This window comes from Staurois parvus, unplaced genomic scaffold, assembly GCF_062004578.1.
Source record: "Staurois parvus isolate SC_StPar_1 unplaced genomic scaffold, SC_StPar_1.0 ptg000207l, whole genome shotgun sequence".
Taxonomy (NCBI): Eukaryota; Metazoa; Chordata; class Amphibia; order Anura; family Ranidae; genus Staurois; species Staurois parvus.
Window position 1 is genome coordinate 7,727,579 of NW_028318003.1, and position 18,201 is coordinate 7,745,779.

Sequence of the window (18,201 nt, forward strand, 5' to 3'; positions counted from 1 at the left end):
ACCCGGTCAGACTCGATGAGCCACTGTCTCTCTGCCGTCACTTTATGTTTCTATGTAACCCAAGTCAAAGAATGAACAGGCCTGGCCCATGACAGCATAATGTTGCACTTGAGGTCTGGCATGCAAACAGAACTGCCTCAAGATGAGACATGTAGGTATGTGGCCTTGTAGTGCACTAAAGCTAGAAAGTCTCCCTTGTGAAGGAAAGCTTTGAGATCTGATGGTTTCCATGCAGAATTTGAGCTTGAAGACATTCAATGCTTTTAGATTCAAGGTGGGGCAGATGCCCCCCTTTGTGTTTGGAACAGGTTGGAGTAAAACCTCTGAAATGGTCTGCCACTAAAACAAAACTGCTCTAATTGCCAATGAGAAAAGTTATTTAGCAGTTTAAATTTACTAAAATTGCATTTTCATGTTCAGTATACTGTGGTAGACTGGATATAATGAATGCATGGTCCTGGGTTTAGTAACACTAGGTACAAAATGTTGAGTGGTCACCAGTGATTCATGGCTGGGACTCTGATCATCAGAGACTGACAAAAGCTCTCTGCAAAGAGAAAGCAGCACGTCCCCTAGTAGACCACCACAATACACAGTTAACCCTTTGCCCCAGATGTTAACCCCTTCCTGTCCAGTGTCAGTTCTTATGACCACTGATCACTGTATTGTGTCACTAGAGATGTCAGTGACAGTTCCCACCCAGTGAGAAAGACTGCCACAGTGCCGATAAGTCATTGATATAAGAAAAAAAAAAAAATACATACCGCCATTTTTTGACGCTAGAACTTTCACGTAAATCAATATACGTCGGGACTTTTTTTTTTTTTTTTTTACTACACACATGTAGCAGAATACATTGTGTATTAAATCATGAGGAATTTATATTTTATTGGATAGGTTTTATAGCAAAAAAGGTTTTCAAATTTGGCAGTCTTGTTCATAGCACAAAAAAACATAAGCAATAAAACCAAACAAAACCGCAGAGGTGATCTAATATCACCAAAAGAAAGCTCTATTTATGGGGGGGGGGGAGAGAAGAGGGAGGACGACGACATTTTATGTACAATGCTGTACAACTGCGCAATTGCAAAAGTAACGTCGCACATATCACAAAAAATGGCCTGGACACGAAGGGGGGGTGTAAATATTCCAGAGGGCAAGTGGTTAAAAACACACCCTAGTCAAGACAAAATGAAAATGGGTGGAATATAAAATATAGCTAAAGCCCACACCAAATACAAAACAGTCTGCATAAAGCTCTAAACAGTCAAGCACAAATAGCAACCTCAGAAGAGAATACATGATGTGGAACTGTAAACAGACGATTGTGACACTTACCCTTGAAAAAAGTGTGTTAAGGCAGTGAACCTTTTGCCTTTCTGTAACATAGGCATAGTACTGTGTAACTCCCTTCAACGTAAGCTCTTCCATCAGGTTGATCTCATATGGTTTTTGCAAGTGGGAGGACTAGATAAAGATTAGAGAAAAAAAAAAAAAAAGACAACTTAAGAGGTAAACTTACAACAGTGCCTATGTGGCCAATCAAAAACCAGTCTTATTGAAGTGATATGAAACTAAGCAGATTTAACCACTAACCGCTTGTCAACCACGCCACTGTAGTTTTACGGCTATAGTGCAGGCCGGCTGCGCAGAATCACATCACCAGCTTTTCTTAGACGATCAGCAGGTCCCGGCCAATGACTGAGGGACCCACTGATGAGCAGAGCAGACAGGAGAGAGATATGTGTTGGTAAAAAACACAGACCTCTCTGACAAAGGGGATGTGCTGCTTTTGGTCACCCTGCAGAGCAGGATATAAAAAAAACCAGTCACATCCCCCAGTAAAAACAGCACACCGTTAGCCTTTTGATTACTGTCCCAGATGTTAACTCATTCCTACCCAGTGTCATTAGTACAGGGAGTGCATATTAAAACTGATCACTGTATTAGTGTCACTGGTGATGTCAGTGGCAGTCAGTTCCCACTCATTGTCAGATTGCCCACCACACTATCACAGTCTTACTATAAGTCACTGATCCCTGCCATTACTAGTTTAAAAAAAATTCAGTACACACACAAACCTTCATAGACGCTATAATGTTCATGCAAACTAATCAATATACACTTACTGGAATATTTTTTTCTTCATATATCAAAAGACACGAAGCAGAATACATTTTGGCCAAAATGTAGGAATACATTTCTTTATTAAATCGCAAAAAGTAAAACATGTTTCAAATTTTTTTTTTCTTTTTTTATAGTGCAAAAAAAAAAAACAGTGGTGATCAAATTTCAAAGAAAAAAAAAATAAATTTTTATGTACACTGTTGCAGGACTGCACAATTGTCAAAGTAATGCAGTGCTGTATAGCAAAAAAACTGCCTAGCCATTTTAAAAATCAGGTTTTGCTAGAAAAGAACTTTGAAACCCCAAAAATTTTAAAGCAGACACCCTAGAGCACGCTTGTCAAAATGGCAGCCCTCCAGCTGTTGCCAAACTACAAGTCCCATGAGGCATTGCAAGATTGACAGTTACAAGCATATCTCCCAAAGGCATGATGGGACTTGTAGTTTCACAACAGCTGGAGGGCCACCGGTTTGACACCCTTGCCCTAGAGCATAAAATGCTGGTCGTTACTTTTGTCACATGGTATTTGTGCAGTGGTTTCTCCAACGCATTTTGGAAAAAAACACTAATGAATTTTAATGCACAGTAACACAATGCCACTTTAGGGAAAACAAAAAACACAAGGGGGGGGGGGGGGGGTGACAGGTGACTACCTTTCCTGCTTCCTGTAAAAGTATTTCAGCAGTTATTTAGGACCTAGGATGACTTTTACAAAAAAAGAAAATCGCCCACACGTAAAAAAAAAAAAAAAAAAAAAAAAAGTGCATTTTCGCTGGAAATAACTTTGTGCCTCGTGAAAGTTATCGAGCAGCTCTGGAGTCACCCAAAATCACTTGAAAGCAGAGAGTTGGCTGTTAAAATCCATACTATGCTCACAGCTGGAACATAGGTAAGGGATAAACCTTTTGTCTACCTTTTGATAGGGTACTCTGATCCTCCTCCGGTTCCCCCACCAGCAATCCTGGGTTCTCCTCTTGTGTGCCACCATAGCAAGAAGCATTATATTGTGGCACACCTGTGGACTCAATCTTGGGCTCTGCTGTCTGCATTGTATCCTATGTGTTCATTCGAGAAAGTTCTGACATGTTCATGTGCCTGGGTCACAGACCAGTTGACTACAGAGTAGTAGAACCAAAATGTGTGCATTGCGCTGTCGATGGAGAATGAGTTGCAGGAACCTAGGGCAGTAGATTAACAAATTTTGCATAAAAATTTGCAAAAACGTTAGCTCTGTAACAGGCTTATGGTGAACAGTCCATGAAGCAAGCGTTTTTGAATGGCATAGGTGGTTGGAGGGGCAGGAAGATGTTGACAATGACTCAAGAAGCAGGCTACCAAAAACGGAAAGGACTGATGCAAATGTGGAGTGCAAACCCTTGTATGCTCAGATCGAAGATTGCTTGTTCATGTTCAATTCTTTCACCATCATTCTGACTCAGTGTGGCAGATAACAGGATTTGAGAATGAAAGATTTCTGCAAAGATAGTTCCTCATATCTTGACAGATCAGAAAGAACGTAGTCTTCAAATTTCATCCGATCTTTTGAAGAACGCAGAGCGGGTTATCAGTCCATTCCGGGAATTAAATTGTCACATCATTTAGGGAGGAGGCTGATCAAGTATAATCACTTCACACTACCCACATTCAATATGTGCATGTGATTCAATCATTGGATCATTTAGATAAATCTAAAACCAAGCTGCTTACCATGAATTTCTGTACACTGAGAGGGAAAGTGGCTGAATAAAGGAGAATCTGTCTGTTTTTAGGTAGCGTAGAAATAATATCCTCCATTATCTGTACAAAATCTTGAGAAAGCAGTTTATCAGCCTGCGGAAAAGGAATGGATTTGTAAATTGTAAAACAATTTATATTCGGTCAAAAAAAAACAAAAAAAAAAAACCCAAAACAAACAAAAACAAAAAAAAAAAACCTTCCATCTTTTTTGCAGACATTTAATTTTCTTGCACGCTACATATCCTACACTACTCTAATAAGGTTGTCTACATGCAGCACCCAGGCCTTTCCTACTGCAGGCAGCCCATCAGTCTATCAGTGTATAATCATAAATAGGTAGGCACTATACAACTAAACAAACCATATACATTTCATAATACATAGACATGAGTGAATGTGCCGATTTGTAATACAAATAAGTGAACGTGAATTAAATATTGTAGTGACAAACCACAATGCTGTAGACCAGTATCCTGTGTGCCTTCACACCCTGCAGAGGAAATAAGTGAATTGCTCACTCGCCAAATTTATTTGACCCTGGTTAAGACGGTCAACGCATTGATTGTATGCAGGAGGATCCCCTTATGGCTTTCCCAAGACATTCCTCCAAGTCATCAGCACATCAGATATATTATGCACCTGGGCTTACTAACATGGTTTCAAATAGATCAATCTTAGGTGGACTTGTATCAGGCTTTCCTTGGTCTATAACAGGCAGCAGCTGGATCCAAAGACCTGTGGCCCGTAAAACACAGGGCCCCAAACACAACAGTACAGAACTCAGCAGCCTGTCAGACACCCTGCAGCAGGGCCAGAAGCTGTACCTATTCCTGTACCAGCACAAGCCACTGCACTGATCCTAAACTGCCCCGGGTGCAAGGGGCCTAACACCGTGATAATTTATTCTGTCACAAGAACATCGCTACAAACCCAATTCAGAAGCTTCATCATAAAGCTATTGATATTCCTTTGCATAGTGCTGAGGCATGAGAATTTATAGGACGTTTACAATTAATCCATAGGCACTTGAGCATGTTCTGGCATGTTTTTAACTTGCACTCACCTGTGTTGTAGGCAAAAGTTTATGAAGTCACCCCAACTCTTTCTGAAACCTACAGAACTAGTACTGGTGATCTTGGGAGTTTCTCAATTGTGAGAAACAAACACTAATTGTGAACACAATGTTGAAAATTTGTGCTAACATACTTTCATAAACCTTTTCTATACAGGGATGTCCAATTCCTATTGCCAGACGCCCGAGACATGTAGTTCCAGGCAGAGTTTTTTTTTTGCCCTTAGCCCTGCTGCAAGTAAGCAGCAGGGCTCACCTGTCAGGTGGAAGCAATAGGGAAGCAGCGCTGCCGCCCGATTGCTTCCACACAGCGTACAGTGTCAGCCTCACCCCTGCTCTATGTCCCGGGCTCCGCTTGCCCATCTGCGGGCCCGAGACTGGTTCGGCGGGTGCCGCAGGATGTGGCATAGGAGAGCGGACACATCTGCTCCCCTTCTCCTGATCTGGATGTGACATCACATCCGGGTCCCAGTTCGACAGATTCCCAGGCATTGAGGCTGGGAAAGAATGTATTGCGGTGCAATGTGCACTGCATTACATCCAGTGGATCACAGGGGAGACCTGCAGGGTCTTTTAGACTCTGCATGTCTCAAAAAGAGAACCTGTCACCAAAGTCATCACATAGGGGACTTTGTCTCCTATACAATGTAAAAGAAAAATAAAATGGAAGTTACACCCAAGCATATAAAAAAAAAACAAAAAAAAAACCAAATTTTTCGAGGCCCCCAACCCCCACAATTTCGCCTGCACAAACATAAAAGCACATACTCTGGTGCCTACACAAGAAAACGTGGATTGCGATACATGTTACATATTGCCGTGCATGCCAGAATGACAATTCTAGTACCAGACCTCCGTACACTATACTGATTACCTATCAGGAGCTTTAAAAGTATCGCCTATAGAAAATATAGGGTACAAAAGCTTGTTTCCGTTTCACGAGCGCACGCAAACTTAAAAGTTTGACAAGTTGGATATTTACTTGCTGCAACCTCGTCATTTATATTTTACAAGAAAAAAAATTGGGATAATTTATTGCTTTTGTGCCCTAAAGTTAACTTAAAGCGGAGTTCCACTTTAAAGACTGGTCCCTCGCTCCCCATTAAGGATTGGCTCCTTTGGGGGGCGGGGGGGGGGTTGGGAAGTGAAAGGTGTCCTCCCTTTCTCCCCGTAGTCTTTTGTGACACGCGGCAGATCCCAGAAGACTACAGGACCATTGAGGAAGCACTGCACTACTTGCGCATGCACAGTGAGTACCCGGCTGTGAAGCCGCAAGCTGTCACAGCGGGATTCCCACACCGACGATGCCGGCGCCCAGGGAGAGAAGACAGCAGGTAAAACGGGGTGCAGGGAACACACAGGACAGGTGAGTGTGTGCTTTTTAAAAGTTAGCAGCTACAGCTTTTGTAGCTGCTGACTTATTTTTTTTGACAGCGTGAGTGGAACTCCGTTTTAAGTATTTTTTACTGAAATTTATTTTGTTTCCTAGACCTTTGACAATATTGTGTGACATACAAAATTGGAACTATCACTATTTTATTCTCTAGGGTCTCTGCTTTCAGAAAATATATGTTTGAGAGTTTTGTGTAATCTTACAGCCTAAAACTATTTAAACGTGTGCAAAAAACACAAACAGCTCTGGCAGCAAAAGGGATAAAGGATAAGCGGGACACTCCCCTTTCCTGATGAGCAGCCAATCGGTGCTCATTACACTGCAAGGTCTCTTCGCTCCCCGCTAGTCCCTGGGTTTGGTGCTGGAGACAGGAAGGGAGGGGAGGAGATAAACATTTAATATTTTTAACATTTTGTTTAAGTCGCCATAAAGCCTTTTTTGTTTTTAAAAGCCTCAGACATTAAAAGCAGATTTAAATACGGTTTTGGTTAAAATTTATGTTTTTATCAGGCCAAGTAGATTGTCATGAGGGACAAGTAGATTGGGACACCGATTTAGTCACTGGACAAGTATTTTTAAAAAAAATTTCCACAACCCTGCTATAGTTTTCCTATTTAGTACTATACTTGACCATAAAAATTATTATTGATGTACCATTTGCAGAAAAATCAAGCATGCAGTGAAAAAGGTCCTTCCAGTTATGCCTGGTTGTCCTCTTATGTCAAGAACTGATCAACACAACCTTAAACCAGTTGCTGACCGCAGATAGCCGAATGACAGCTGCACTGCGGCCGGCCAGTTCTGAGAGAGAGTCATGATGTCCTCCCAGAACGCGCTCTCCTGTGCGCCCCTGGCAATCTCCGCCATCGCTGTGTCCGTAGGACACAGCTGATCACGTGATGTGGTAAAAGGCCAATCACGGCGGTCTTTTACCATGTGATCAGCTGTGTCCAATGACACACTGATCACAGGGAAATGCAATTGCTGGTTCTCGGCTGCACTTTCCTCATGCTGTCAGACCGTGAGGAAAGTACTGCTGAGAGCCAGCAATTGTCAGAGCAGGGATCAGCACCGATCATCCGTGCCATCCACCCATGCAAAATTTTATTAAAAATTATGCAAACTTTTATAATAGAAACAAAAACTTTTTTCAAATTGGTTTGCAATTTTTTTTGTTTATAGCGAAAAAAAGTTAAAAAAAAAAAAAAAAAAAAAAAAACACCCCAGCGATTATTAAATACCACCAAAAGAAAAATGCTAAAAATGTCATGGGTACAATCTTGCATGACCGCGCAATTGTCATTCAAAGTGCGACAGCGGTGAAAGCGGAGAACTGGCCTGGTAAGGAAGGGGGTACAAGTGCCTGATAGGCAAGTGGTTAAAGTACTTTCAGCTAGGCTCCTCTATACTTCCATGCATATGAGCTTGAAGTATTTATTCATTCCTATGTAAAGTCTGTAGCCACCACTTTGCACTTCTGTGGAAGGTCTGAACTACGATCAGGCTAGAAGGCAGGACAGTACAGCCATGCTAGAAGTCTGAAGAGGCCATGCAGTGCAAACCACAAAAAAGGGGTTGGCAAACCAGGCACAGGAAGGCAGACTTTGAAGAGGGCTGGGAAAGGGCCACATTGCCTAAAAGACTACTGCACTAGAACGCAGACCTCACTGGATATTTTTCGGCTGCTCTTAGGGGCCATTTATTTCAGGTACTTCTATAGCGCTGTCAATTTACGCAGCGATTTACATATATATTATACATTCACATCAGTCCCTAACCCTCAAGGGGCGTACAATCTAAGGTCTTTAACTTGCATACACATACTAGGGACAGGATCCAATTCACCTACTAGCATGGCTTTTGGAGTGTGGGAGGAAACCAGAGTACCCCGAGGCACAGGGAGAACATGCAAACTCCAGGCAGGTGGTGCCGTGGTTGGGAATCAAACCAACAACCCTAGTACTGCCAGGCGGAAGTGCTAACCATTTAGCCACTGTGCTGCCCCAGCAGTGATTTTTTCCCTCCCCCTGCATGTTAGACTGAGACCATGCACACAGGCTTTTGGAGGACTGCCAGTGCTTCCAGGAGCAGTGGCATTTTGGCAGAAAACACTTCATTCTTCTAAACATGTGTAAACTTGCCTGAATGCACATTAACGATAGGCACGTTTAGCACTTTCGTGTTAAATCATTTCAATGGATAGATTAAACTTTTACAAGTTTTTGTGCCAAAATGTGCATGAGGTCTTTTTTTCCCCAGAAAGGCCCCATGAGATAGGAAGCGCATTAAAAAAATCCCATTCAGATTAACCTGGTTTTTCCCTGATGAACAATCAGCGCCACTTTCAATCATAACAGTAAAAGATAACTCAGAGCTGCGGCTCTGTGTAAATTATCTGCTGGTGCCAAATATGTGTAAAAGCAGCTGCTGACAGATTACATAGAGCTGCACCTCTGAGTGATCTTTTACCATTTTGAACCGACAGGCAGTGCCGACTATTCATTATAAAGTCTGCTCACTCAGCATTGTGGCTGCTTTTACACATCACAGCCGATGCCAATGAGTCACAGCACTGCAGTGCTATGCAATCTTTCACTTTAATAAATCAATGTTGGGCTGGTGTCATATTCAACAGAAAAAAAAAACCAAATGCTAATAGCTTCTAGGAGCTTAAAAACTGCCTTTAGGGTCCATGCCCAAAAAAAAAAAAAAAAAAAAAAAAAAAAAAAAAAAAAAAAAAAAACACAAACAAAACCCAAGACTCCTGTAGAAGTAGCGTTTAAGCCCAGTGTGCATGGATCCTTCCTCTAGTACACCACTTAATGGTTAGCGATGAGCTTACACATGACTATCACTGCTGCAAGGTGTGGAAGCACACAGGTGTTATATTTGGACCTGCGAGTAATTTGGTCTTAATAGTTGTGGAAGCGCTGCATTGCATCTACTGCCTGATGTCTGGTGGATTTATAGATCAATCCTGAATGCCAGCTGCTGAAATCTAGTTTAAAAACTTCATTAGCACAGACAGTTTCAAACTGCTCAAGTAAAACCAAAATTTATGAAAAAATATTTGAAAAACACTAACACAAAAAAATGTTTTTTTTAAAAACCCCTCATATTGATGAAATTGGTATATAAAAATCACATTTGTAACACTGATTGCACTTTTAAAGCCCAAGCATTCTGGCATTCAGGAATTTTTGTCTCCAGAACAGCTTTGACTAGGGGCTTTGGAAAACAGAGAAAAAGAAAAAAAAAAAAAAAAAGTTTTAAGTGACTTTTCTGTACAACTAATATTTTTCATTTAAAAACAGGTTAACAGAAAGCCACCCCGCCAATGTTTGATATTCAGTGAGGAAACACTTACAGGCTTTGAGAATATCCTTACCTCATCTAAAACTATCATCTGAACATGGTCCACTTTAGCTACGCCTTTTTTGATGAGGTCCAGAATCCTCCCCGGAGTTGCTATTACCACATGAACTACAAAATAAAGAAGAAATTATGCTAGACAAACATTTGCAAAGTGGATCTTAACTTACAGTAGAAATACCTTGAGTTTAACAGCAGGGTCTTGAGGGAATTAAAAATGGGAATCTACCTGAATATAAAGAGGGGCTGGCTCTCAGATTCACTACTTTGCGTGTCATTGACCCAAACCACCATGCACTTCATTCCAGGTTAAAAATTTACAGAACACTGAAGAATGAGATCAAAGTTGGCAGCTTTAAATGTTAGCCTTCATAGACCCATCTTAACAGTCCTTTTAAAAGGGAACCCATACTAGGATGGAAACACAGATACAGGATGCTAAAAAAGTATGCACCTCCTTGCAGGTATGGAATAAAAAAATATATATATATTATGGAAGAGAGCAAGACTGCATGAAAAAGTAACAGCAACATAACTATTGTTGGACTTGAGTCAGCTGTTTTACTGTATGCAACAAACCCCAATATAGGTTCACCCAACTCTAGGTGGGCAACTTTGCACACAAGCTGGGGGATTTATTAAGACTGAAGAAGGCAGAATGAAAAGCACGGCAGCCAATCTGCTTCTAGCTTTCAATTTCAAAAGGCTGAGTCTAGAAGAGGACTATGCAAAGCTGCTCTGATTTTAGTATTTGACCACCCCACCTCAACCCATGGTATTTTAGGTCTACCTCCTCACTAATTACGTGATAGAAGGTCCTTTTAGAGAGGTCAATTTCATGAAAAAGAAAAAAAAAAAAAAAAAAAAAAAAAAAAAAAAAAAAAATCAGGACAGGCAGTGCTACTCTGTGGTAAGCCACTTGAATTGTAAATTGTGTACTTACATAAACATACGCCACGTGCTACTGCTGCATTTAAATCTTGTTTTAGGAAACTAGACAAAAGACAGTTTCCTTAACATTGTTCTAAATTTTTAGATCAACTGACTTACATCAGCAATGTTATCAGTGCCAGAAGGGTGAAATGCTCAAAGCTTGAGGCAAGCATTTTCTTAGCTTTTTTGATATTCTGCTTCCTAGGTAAACTGAAGCCCAAGTTCTCAAATGCAATTTAGGAAAATTTAAAAGACAAGTTAACCTTTGGAACTTATGTTCCAGCTCCTGCCTCCTCTTCCCCGATCCCCCTCTCCTTGTGACAGCAGGTGGTATGTCCCGCACCTGCTGTCACAATTTAAAAACAGCATGGCTGTTTAGGGCTCCGCCCACATTTATACATAATTTTTTGAATGAATGAACTAAAAAGTACCATCAACTTCTAGTTCTCAATGAACTGAGAGCACCAATGAGCACTCTTGTCGTTCAGAGATTCTTTCTGCAATTCAGTAACTGTGCCAGTACTAGGTACAGGCAGCCAGCTGTACTGTCTGTAGAACTACCTGAAAAAGTTTGCATTTATTTTTTTTTTTTTTAAAAGGTGAACCTTTCCTTTAAAACCAGTAAAAGTGAATTAAATGGAAGTAACCCCTTTATATAAACTGCACTACTTTGGAGCAATTTAGACAATTACATATGAAGGATTCGATTTTGCAGAAGATACTAAACACCTTCTGATCTCGTGAAGATATTGCTTACCTGTATCATCCAGTCTCATTATATCATCTCTTAGGTTGGTGCCTCCAGTTGTTGCCATGACCTTTACTCCTCCAAGGTGCTTGCTGACTTGGATACAGATCTGACTGACCTGAAGTGCAAGTTCTCGAGTCGGTACAATCACCATTGCTAAAATGTAAAAAAAAAAAAAAGAAATTTTAATAAGGATGTAAACTTCTAAAATGCATGTTGAACTGCAATTAAACAAAAAGCGCATTGCCGCAATTTTGTTACCATTAGATATTCCACTAAAACCTTGTCTGTTGGCAAAAAACATCCAGTAGAAGTAATGAATCTGTACCCACCTTGTATGCAGTCCTTCTTTAGGTCCAGCCGTTCAAGTAAGGGAATGAGGTAGGCTCCACTCTTGCCAGTTCCATTCTTAGCTCTAGCCAGGATATCCCTACCAGACAAAGCAATAGGAATGCTCTCCTCCTAAAGAGCAAACAAGTCATGTGATTATTGTCAAGGTCTAATGCGTAGAGTCTGAGGCCAGATTTTCACTTTACCAACCTGGATTGGAGATGGTTTTTCCCATCCCATTTCAAAAATCCCCATGAGCAGCTCTCTTTTTAAACAATAATCTTCAAACTCATTGCCTTTTGTGGAGGTGACATCCTGAAAGAAAATATTGAAGGCCAATTTACTACTGAAACTGAATTGAAGATATATATAAAAAAAAAATTAAAAATTAAAAACTGACTTTTAAAACTTAGAATTAAAAAGTTAATTCAGTCTCAAACCTGGGCAAGTCAAGCTAAGCAACAGTGCAAAAATCAAATCCTGGATAAAACCCCAAAACAATCTAGAAGGTAAATGCCTTAGTCGCCTTTTCCACATTCGCAACAGGTTTATAGCTTGGGGGGGAAGGGAAAAAAAACCCCTCAGATGACTACATTTCTCAGCACTTCAATACTGCCATACATACATATACATTCTTGTGTTGAGCTAGTTATAGTGAGATCATGGTTGGGGCTACAATCATGCCGACAGTTTCTCAGTAGGCGATTCTGCACACTGTAAAAGTAATGAGTGGGGGTGTCTCACCCCCTTCCTTTACCAGGCTCTCCCATCCCATCAGGCAGCCCAGTAAGAATGCGACTGGCAGCATAGGCTTCCCTGCACAGTAAGAAATTTTGTGAAAGACATCAGAAATTATTAAATCTTCATTGCTCCCAGTTTCTGGTTTGTCTGAACTGATCTCAGTCCGATCTGCTGCTTTGGAGGCCAGAGGAGAGATCTGGGGTCTCAGACCATAAAGAGGACTTGTCACAGCCCATGCAATCGTATGCGATGTTGTGCATCCCTTGTGGTAGCAATAAAGTTGAAAAAAAAAAAATTTAAAGGTACTGTGTAAACAAAAATTTAAATAGCCTAGGGAAGGGTTTCTCAACCAGGGTTCCATGGAACCCTAGGATTCCTTGAACAATTTCTGCCTCTCAGATAAGTTCCCACTGACACCATTGATCTTTGTAGTTATCTGTAAGGGGGCAATTCTTCCCATTGACCATCACAAACATATCAGGAGTTTTAGATATAATTTTTAGCGGGGTTCCCCAAGACCAGAAAGTTATTTCAAGGGTTCCTTTGTGTTGAAAAGGTTGAGACAGGATGGTCTAGGGTGACAACGCTGCTATGCCATAAAATTCAATGAGCAAACATTTTCAACCTAGCCATGTGGGGAGAAAAAAAAAAAAAAAAAAAAAAAATTGTTAAAAACAAGCCATTTGGTTTTGGATCTGACTTTTGACCTGCAACAGTTACTGCCGAGAACCATACTTCCAATGAAAACACATCTAGCTACGGAAGGTCACTACATTTTAGTGCTAGAGTTGAGAACCAGAAAAAAAAACCAAAAAAAAACCAAAAAAAAAAAAAACACTATCCAATATAAAAAAAACAAAAACAAAAACAACAATCTTGTACGAACAATTACACAAATCCCCTTTCAACTTGATAGTTTACAGCTGTATATCCACGCTTTATCTAATTTCTATTCTTTTCTGTCAATGGAATATAAAATAGTAAAACAAAAAAAACACCACACAGCATGTTTCTAGTGCTTGGCACTTGTTTCTCTGCAGGTGCAGTACAGATTTGGGAAATAAGTAAAAGCAATGTTTACACTGGCCAGTAACTTATAAGGTAGCCAAAACCCTTCCACCCATCACAGTGACCAAATCTGTCCAGTCCTGAATTTAATATAAAGTCTTACCGAAGTCTTGATTCGAAGATCTTTTGGAGGGAGTTTTAACGTCTTCTTCCAGTCGTCACCAGGTCTACAAGCAAGAATACCATTTTAACATATGGAATGCAGTACCCAAAATCCAAATACTACAGAAAGTAGATAAAAATGTAACGAATATACCAAAAGCAGAAGGGCGAGCCTTTGCTCGAGTATATATAAGCACATCTTTTGAATTACCACAGCATATACTTTACCTCAACCAATTTAGCCTTTGATGCAATTTTTCCTTTTTTTTTTTTTTTTTAAAATTAAACTTTACGCAAGGTGGGGGTCGATCTTGCTTTAAACCACTTGGCCATAGGAAGATTTACCCCCCCTTCCTGACCAGGCCATTCTTTGTGATACAGCTCTGCGTCACTTTGATAATTGGGCAATCATGTAATGCTGTACATAAATGAAATGTATGTCTTTTTTCAGCACAAAGCTTCCTTTCAGTGGTGTTTTGATCACCTCTGCATTTTATTTTTTGTGCTATAAAATGGGGGGGGGGGGGGGAAGAAAAAAAAAAAAAAAAAAAACCAAATAATTTTTTTACTTACAAATTCCCTCAAACGAATGACACGATAGCAGCACTTTTTGGGAGTTACTTTGTACAAAGCGCTAACACCTCTTACATGCAAGTGGAATACAGCATATTTTATAAATGTTTTGTAAGGATAAAAGCACTGTTTTGGTCATCTTTTCTGGCATTGATCTGATGGAGGAGGAAAACTAGGACAGTGAAGGAGACCCAGACTCACTGGACATCACAACCATCCTATCATAGTCCACCTAAAGGGACACATGCTATACATGACCTCACTTAGCGGTTTGGTCATACACCAGGTGAAAGCACAACAGGTGGAAGTGTATACACAGTGGCTTGTAGAAATGGCACGATGTTTGTACAGAGAGGCAATTTCTAAACAGTGGAGATTTTTTATATTTCTATCTATATATAGTATATTGATGCATGGACACTTATTCGCAGATATTTTAAAGTTTTGTTAGAGGAGCACTGCACTAGATTGTAATTTTGTTATATTTAACACATTTGTATGGGTACGTGTATGGTGTGAGCGATTCAGAATCTCATTTATTGTATTTGGAATTTGTATTTAGTTTAGCAGCTCCAGAATTTTCACTTTTTTCAATATCTTTTACTTTTCGACTATAAAACATAGCCAATTAAAAGAAAAAATCCCAAACAGCGTATATTGGTTTGTGTAATGTTCGGGTCTACAAATACTGGTATAAATATACAGTGAAGGAAATAAGTATTTGTATATACATACACACATACTTTTTACACTAGTAATGGGGTAATCTGACTTTTAGCAAGACTAAGATATTGTGGTGGACAGGGACACCATCACTGACACTGGGAACCAGTGACACCAATACAGTGACCAGTGCTAAAAATACACTCACTGTATTAATGACACTGGCTGGAAAGGCGTTAAACATCTCGGGCAATCAAAGGCTAAATTGTGTGCATAGCTAGTGTTTGTGTGTACTGTTTACTGGGCAATCTGGTAGATTTTATTCCCCGAATAAAACCTAGCAGATCGCCGTTGACATAACACAGCTCTGCTATGTTGATATAAAAAACAGGTGACAGCACTCACCTATTGGCCAGCACCAGTTAATTGAATTCTGCTGTCTCCAAACACAGAAGCAGCGTTCCGGCAGAAATGCAAAATGATGTTATATACATGATTTTACACAGGATGTCTGCCCTGTAGCAGTAAATCTGCTATAGGGCGGAGATCAAGTGTTTAAAAATGTTTTGGATTGTACAAAACATCCATTAAAAGCAAGACATTCTGTTGAGTAGCACATACACGGTGAAGGGTAACAAACATTTGTTCCGTAGAAAATGTAAAGTGCAGAATAAAGTTGCAAGCTTAGTCAAGGGAGGGGTAGCACCGTACGGTCAGTCTGTAGATAAATAAAAAGGTGGAAAGAAAATCTGTTATCTATATACGGTGGCAATCAAGAGTTTACTATTGGGAAACAAAAATGGGCAGAGAAGAATGGGAAAAATGGGTATGGAGAGAGGGAGGAGAAAAAAAAAAAAAAAAGGGGGAGAAGAGAAGAAAATAGAGGCCCTCAACCTCAACTGGATGAAGGTCTATCATGAGCATTTTATCTGCATCAGCAAACAAAATTTTACCTTCCTCTAAGAAAGGAAAGGCTGTCCAGTAAAGCCAGGTTTAATACACATTTCCGGCTTGTTTTGTGAGGAAAGAAGCAAATCCTCCAGCCATATCCTCAACCTTGCTTAGCTACACAGAGGTTGTGGGAGGATAGGGGTTCCTCCATTTTAGACTAAAGGCTTTAGCTGCATTCAGGTGGTGTCACAACATAGATCACTGGACAATTAGCAAATTCTCCTAAGACTCGCCCCCTCCCCCTGAAAGCAAAGATTCAGCAGAAAAAATCCTGATGCTTGTAAAAAACAGGTGCATTTACAGGCATTTAATTGGGCAGAATAATAATTTATTCTGGCCATTGAAATAAATTAACACTCAAGCACTAAATGTGTTTACAAGCTTTTTTTCTTCCGAAACACTGCTGCTCCTGGATGCATTGGTAGTGGGTTTTCTGCTTCTAAATGTGTGCATGGACACATAGGCTAACATGCACACAACACACCCGATGCCCCTAGAAGCACCTGCAAAAAACATCCAGAGTGCATGAGGCCTATTAGGGATTGAAAAATTGTGTAGCAGAAAGACTGAAGGGCAGGCAGGAATGAGCGGGAAAAAAAAAAAAAAAAAAAAAATCCCACACAAACATGCAAGTAATGAACAGGAAGAGGAAAAAGTAAAGTAGTGCACAATAAAAGGAAAGAACATTCATACACAGTGTATTTAAACATTCTACACAACCCTGTTAAAATGTCAGGTTTCTGTGATGTAAAAAAAAAAAAAGAAAACCTAAACAAAAAAATAGACAAATCATTTCAGAACTTCCCACCTTTAATGTGACCTATAAACTGTACAAATCAATTAAAGAACAAATTTTTTTTTAGCAAAACTAAAATGTGATGCACAAGTGTACACACACTCTTGCTGTGTTTAGAATAAGCCCTGGTTCACATATGCGGGCCACATTTTGCGCAGGCACGAGAGCCCATTCATTTGAATGGACTTTTGCCCCAAGATTCACAGGGAAGAAGTCCCTGTACTTATCCGAAAACGCAGCCCGCATGGGAACCTCTGTTCCCAGTACGGTTGCGTTTTCCAGTACGGGCGACATGCCATTAGAACGGCACCCGCCCGCGGGTCAGCGGTCCTCTGTATGGCTACATGGATTTTCGTGCGAATCTGCAGCGGCACCACCCACACAGATGTGAACCTAGCCTTAAAGCAATCATGTTAAATAGGAGTCAGTACACACCTGCCGCCATTTAAAGTACCTCTGATTAACCCTAAAGTTTAGCTGTTCTAGTAGGTCTTTCCTGACATTTTCTTAGTCGCATCCTACAGCAAAAGCCATGGTCTGCAGAGAGCTTCCAAAGCATCAGAGGGATCTCATTGTTAAAAAAGGCATCAGTCAGGAGAAGGGTACAAAAGAATTTCCAAGGCATTAGATATAGTGAGAAACAGAAGTATTTGAACACCCTGCAATTTTGCAAGTTCTCCCACTTAGAAATCTTGGAGGGGTCTGAAATTCACATTGTAGGTGCATTCCCACTCAGACAGAATTAAAAAAAAAAAAAAAAAGAAAAATTCGGGAAATCACATTATATGATTTTTAAAGAATTTGTCTTGCACTGCTGAACATAAATATTTGAACATCTAGGAAACAGCAAGAATTCTGGCTCTCAAAGACCTGTTACTGTGCCTATAAAAAGTCCACCTCTACTCCACTCATTAACTTAGTAGCACCTGTCTGACTGTGGGGTGGACAGGTGTCTTTAAAGAGCTCAGACGCCAACTACTACCATGGGCAAGACAAAAGAGCTGTCAAAAGACACTAGAGACAAAATTGTGGACCTCCACAAGGCTGGAAAGGGCTACGGGGCAATTGCCAAGCAGCTTGGTGAAAATAGATCAACTGTTGGAGAAATTGTTAGAAAATGGAAGAGTCTAAAGACGACTATCAGTCTCCCTCGGACTGGGGCCCCATGCAAGATCTCACCTCGTGGGGTATCACTGATAAGAAAGGTGAGGAATCAGCCCAGAACTACAAGGGAGGAGCTGGTCAATGACATGAAGAGAGCTGGGACCACAGTTTCAAAGGTCACTCTCGGTAGAACATTACGCTGTCATGGTTTCAAATCATGCATTGCACGGAAGGTTCCCCTGCTCAAGTCACCACATGTCCAGACCAGTCTGAAGTTTGCCAATGACCATCTGGATGATCCAGAGGAGGCATGGGAGAAAGTCATGTGGTCAGATGAGACCAAAGTAGAACTTTTTGGGCTAAACTTCACTCGTCGTGTTTGGAGGAAAAAGGATGAGTTGCATCCAAAGAACACCATCCCTACTGTGAAGCATGGGGGTGGTAACATGCTTTGGGGGTGCTTTTCTGCAAAGGGGACAGGACGACTGCAC

At 40.6% G+C, this 18,201-nt stretch overlaps 1 protein-coding gene across 1 annotated transcript in view; it reads right to left on the bottom strand.

Moving 5' to 3' along the window:
• The window catches only part of DDX6 (DEAD-box helicase 6), a 53,126-nt gene that overhangs the window by 12,955 nt on the left and 21,970 nt on the right, over nt 1–18,201 (bottom strand). The window contains exons 3-9 of the mRNA XM_089678611.1: nt 13,625–13,688; nt 11,923–12,027; nt 11,715–11,844; nt 11,392–11,538; nt 9,718–9,812; nt 3,835–3,957; nt 1,339–1,467 (exon numbers count right to left, since the gene is read on the bottom strand). Of these exons, the coding sequence (XP_089534737.1) occupies nt 1,339–1,467; nt 3,835–3,957; nt 9,718–9,812; nt 11,392–11,538; nt 11,715–11,844; nt 11,923–12,027; nt 13,625–13,688 (793 nt within the window). The remainder of the gene's footprint in view (nt 1–1,338; nt 1,468–3,834; nt 3,958–9,717; nt 9,813–11,391; nt 11,539–11,714; nt 11,845–11,922; nt 12,028–13,624; nt 13,689–18,201) is intronic.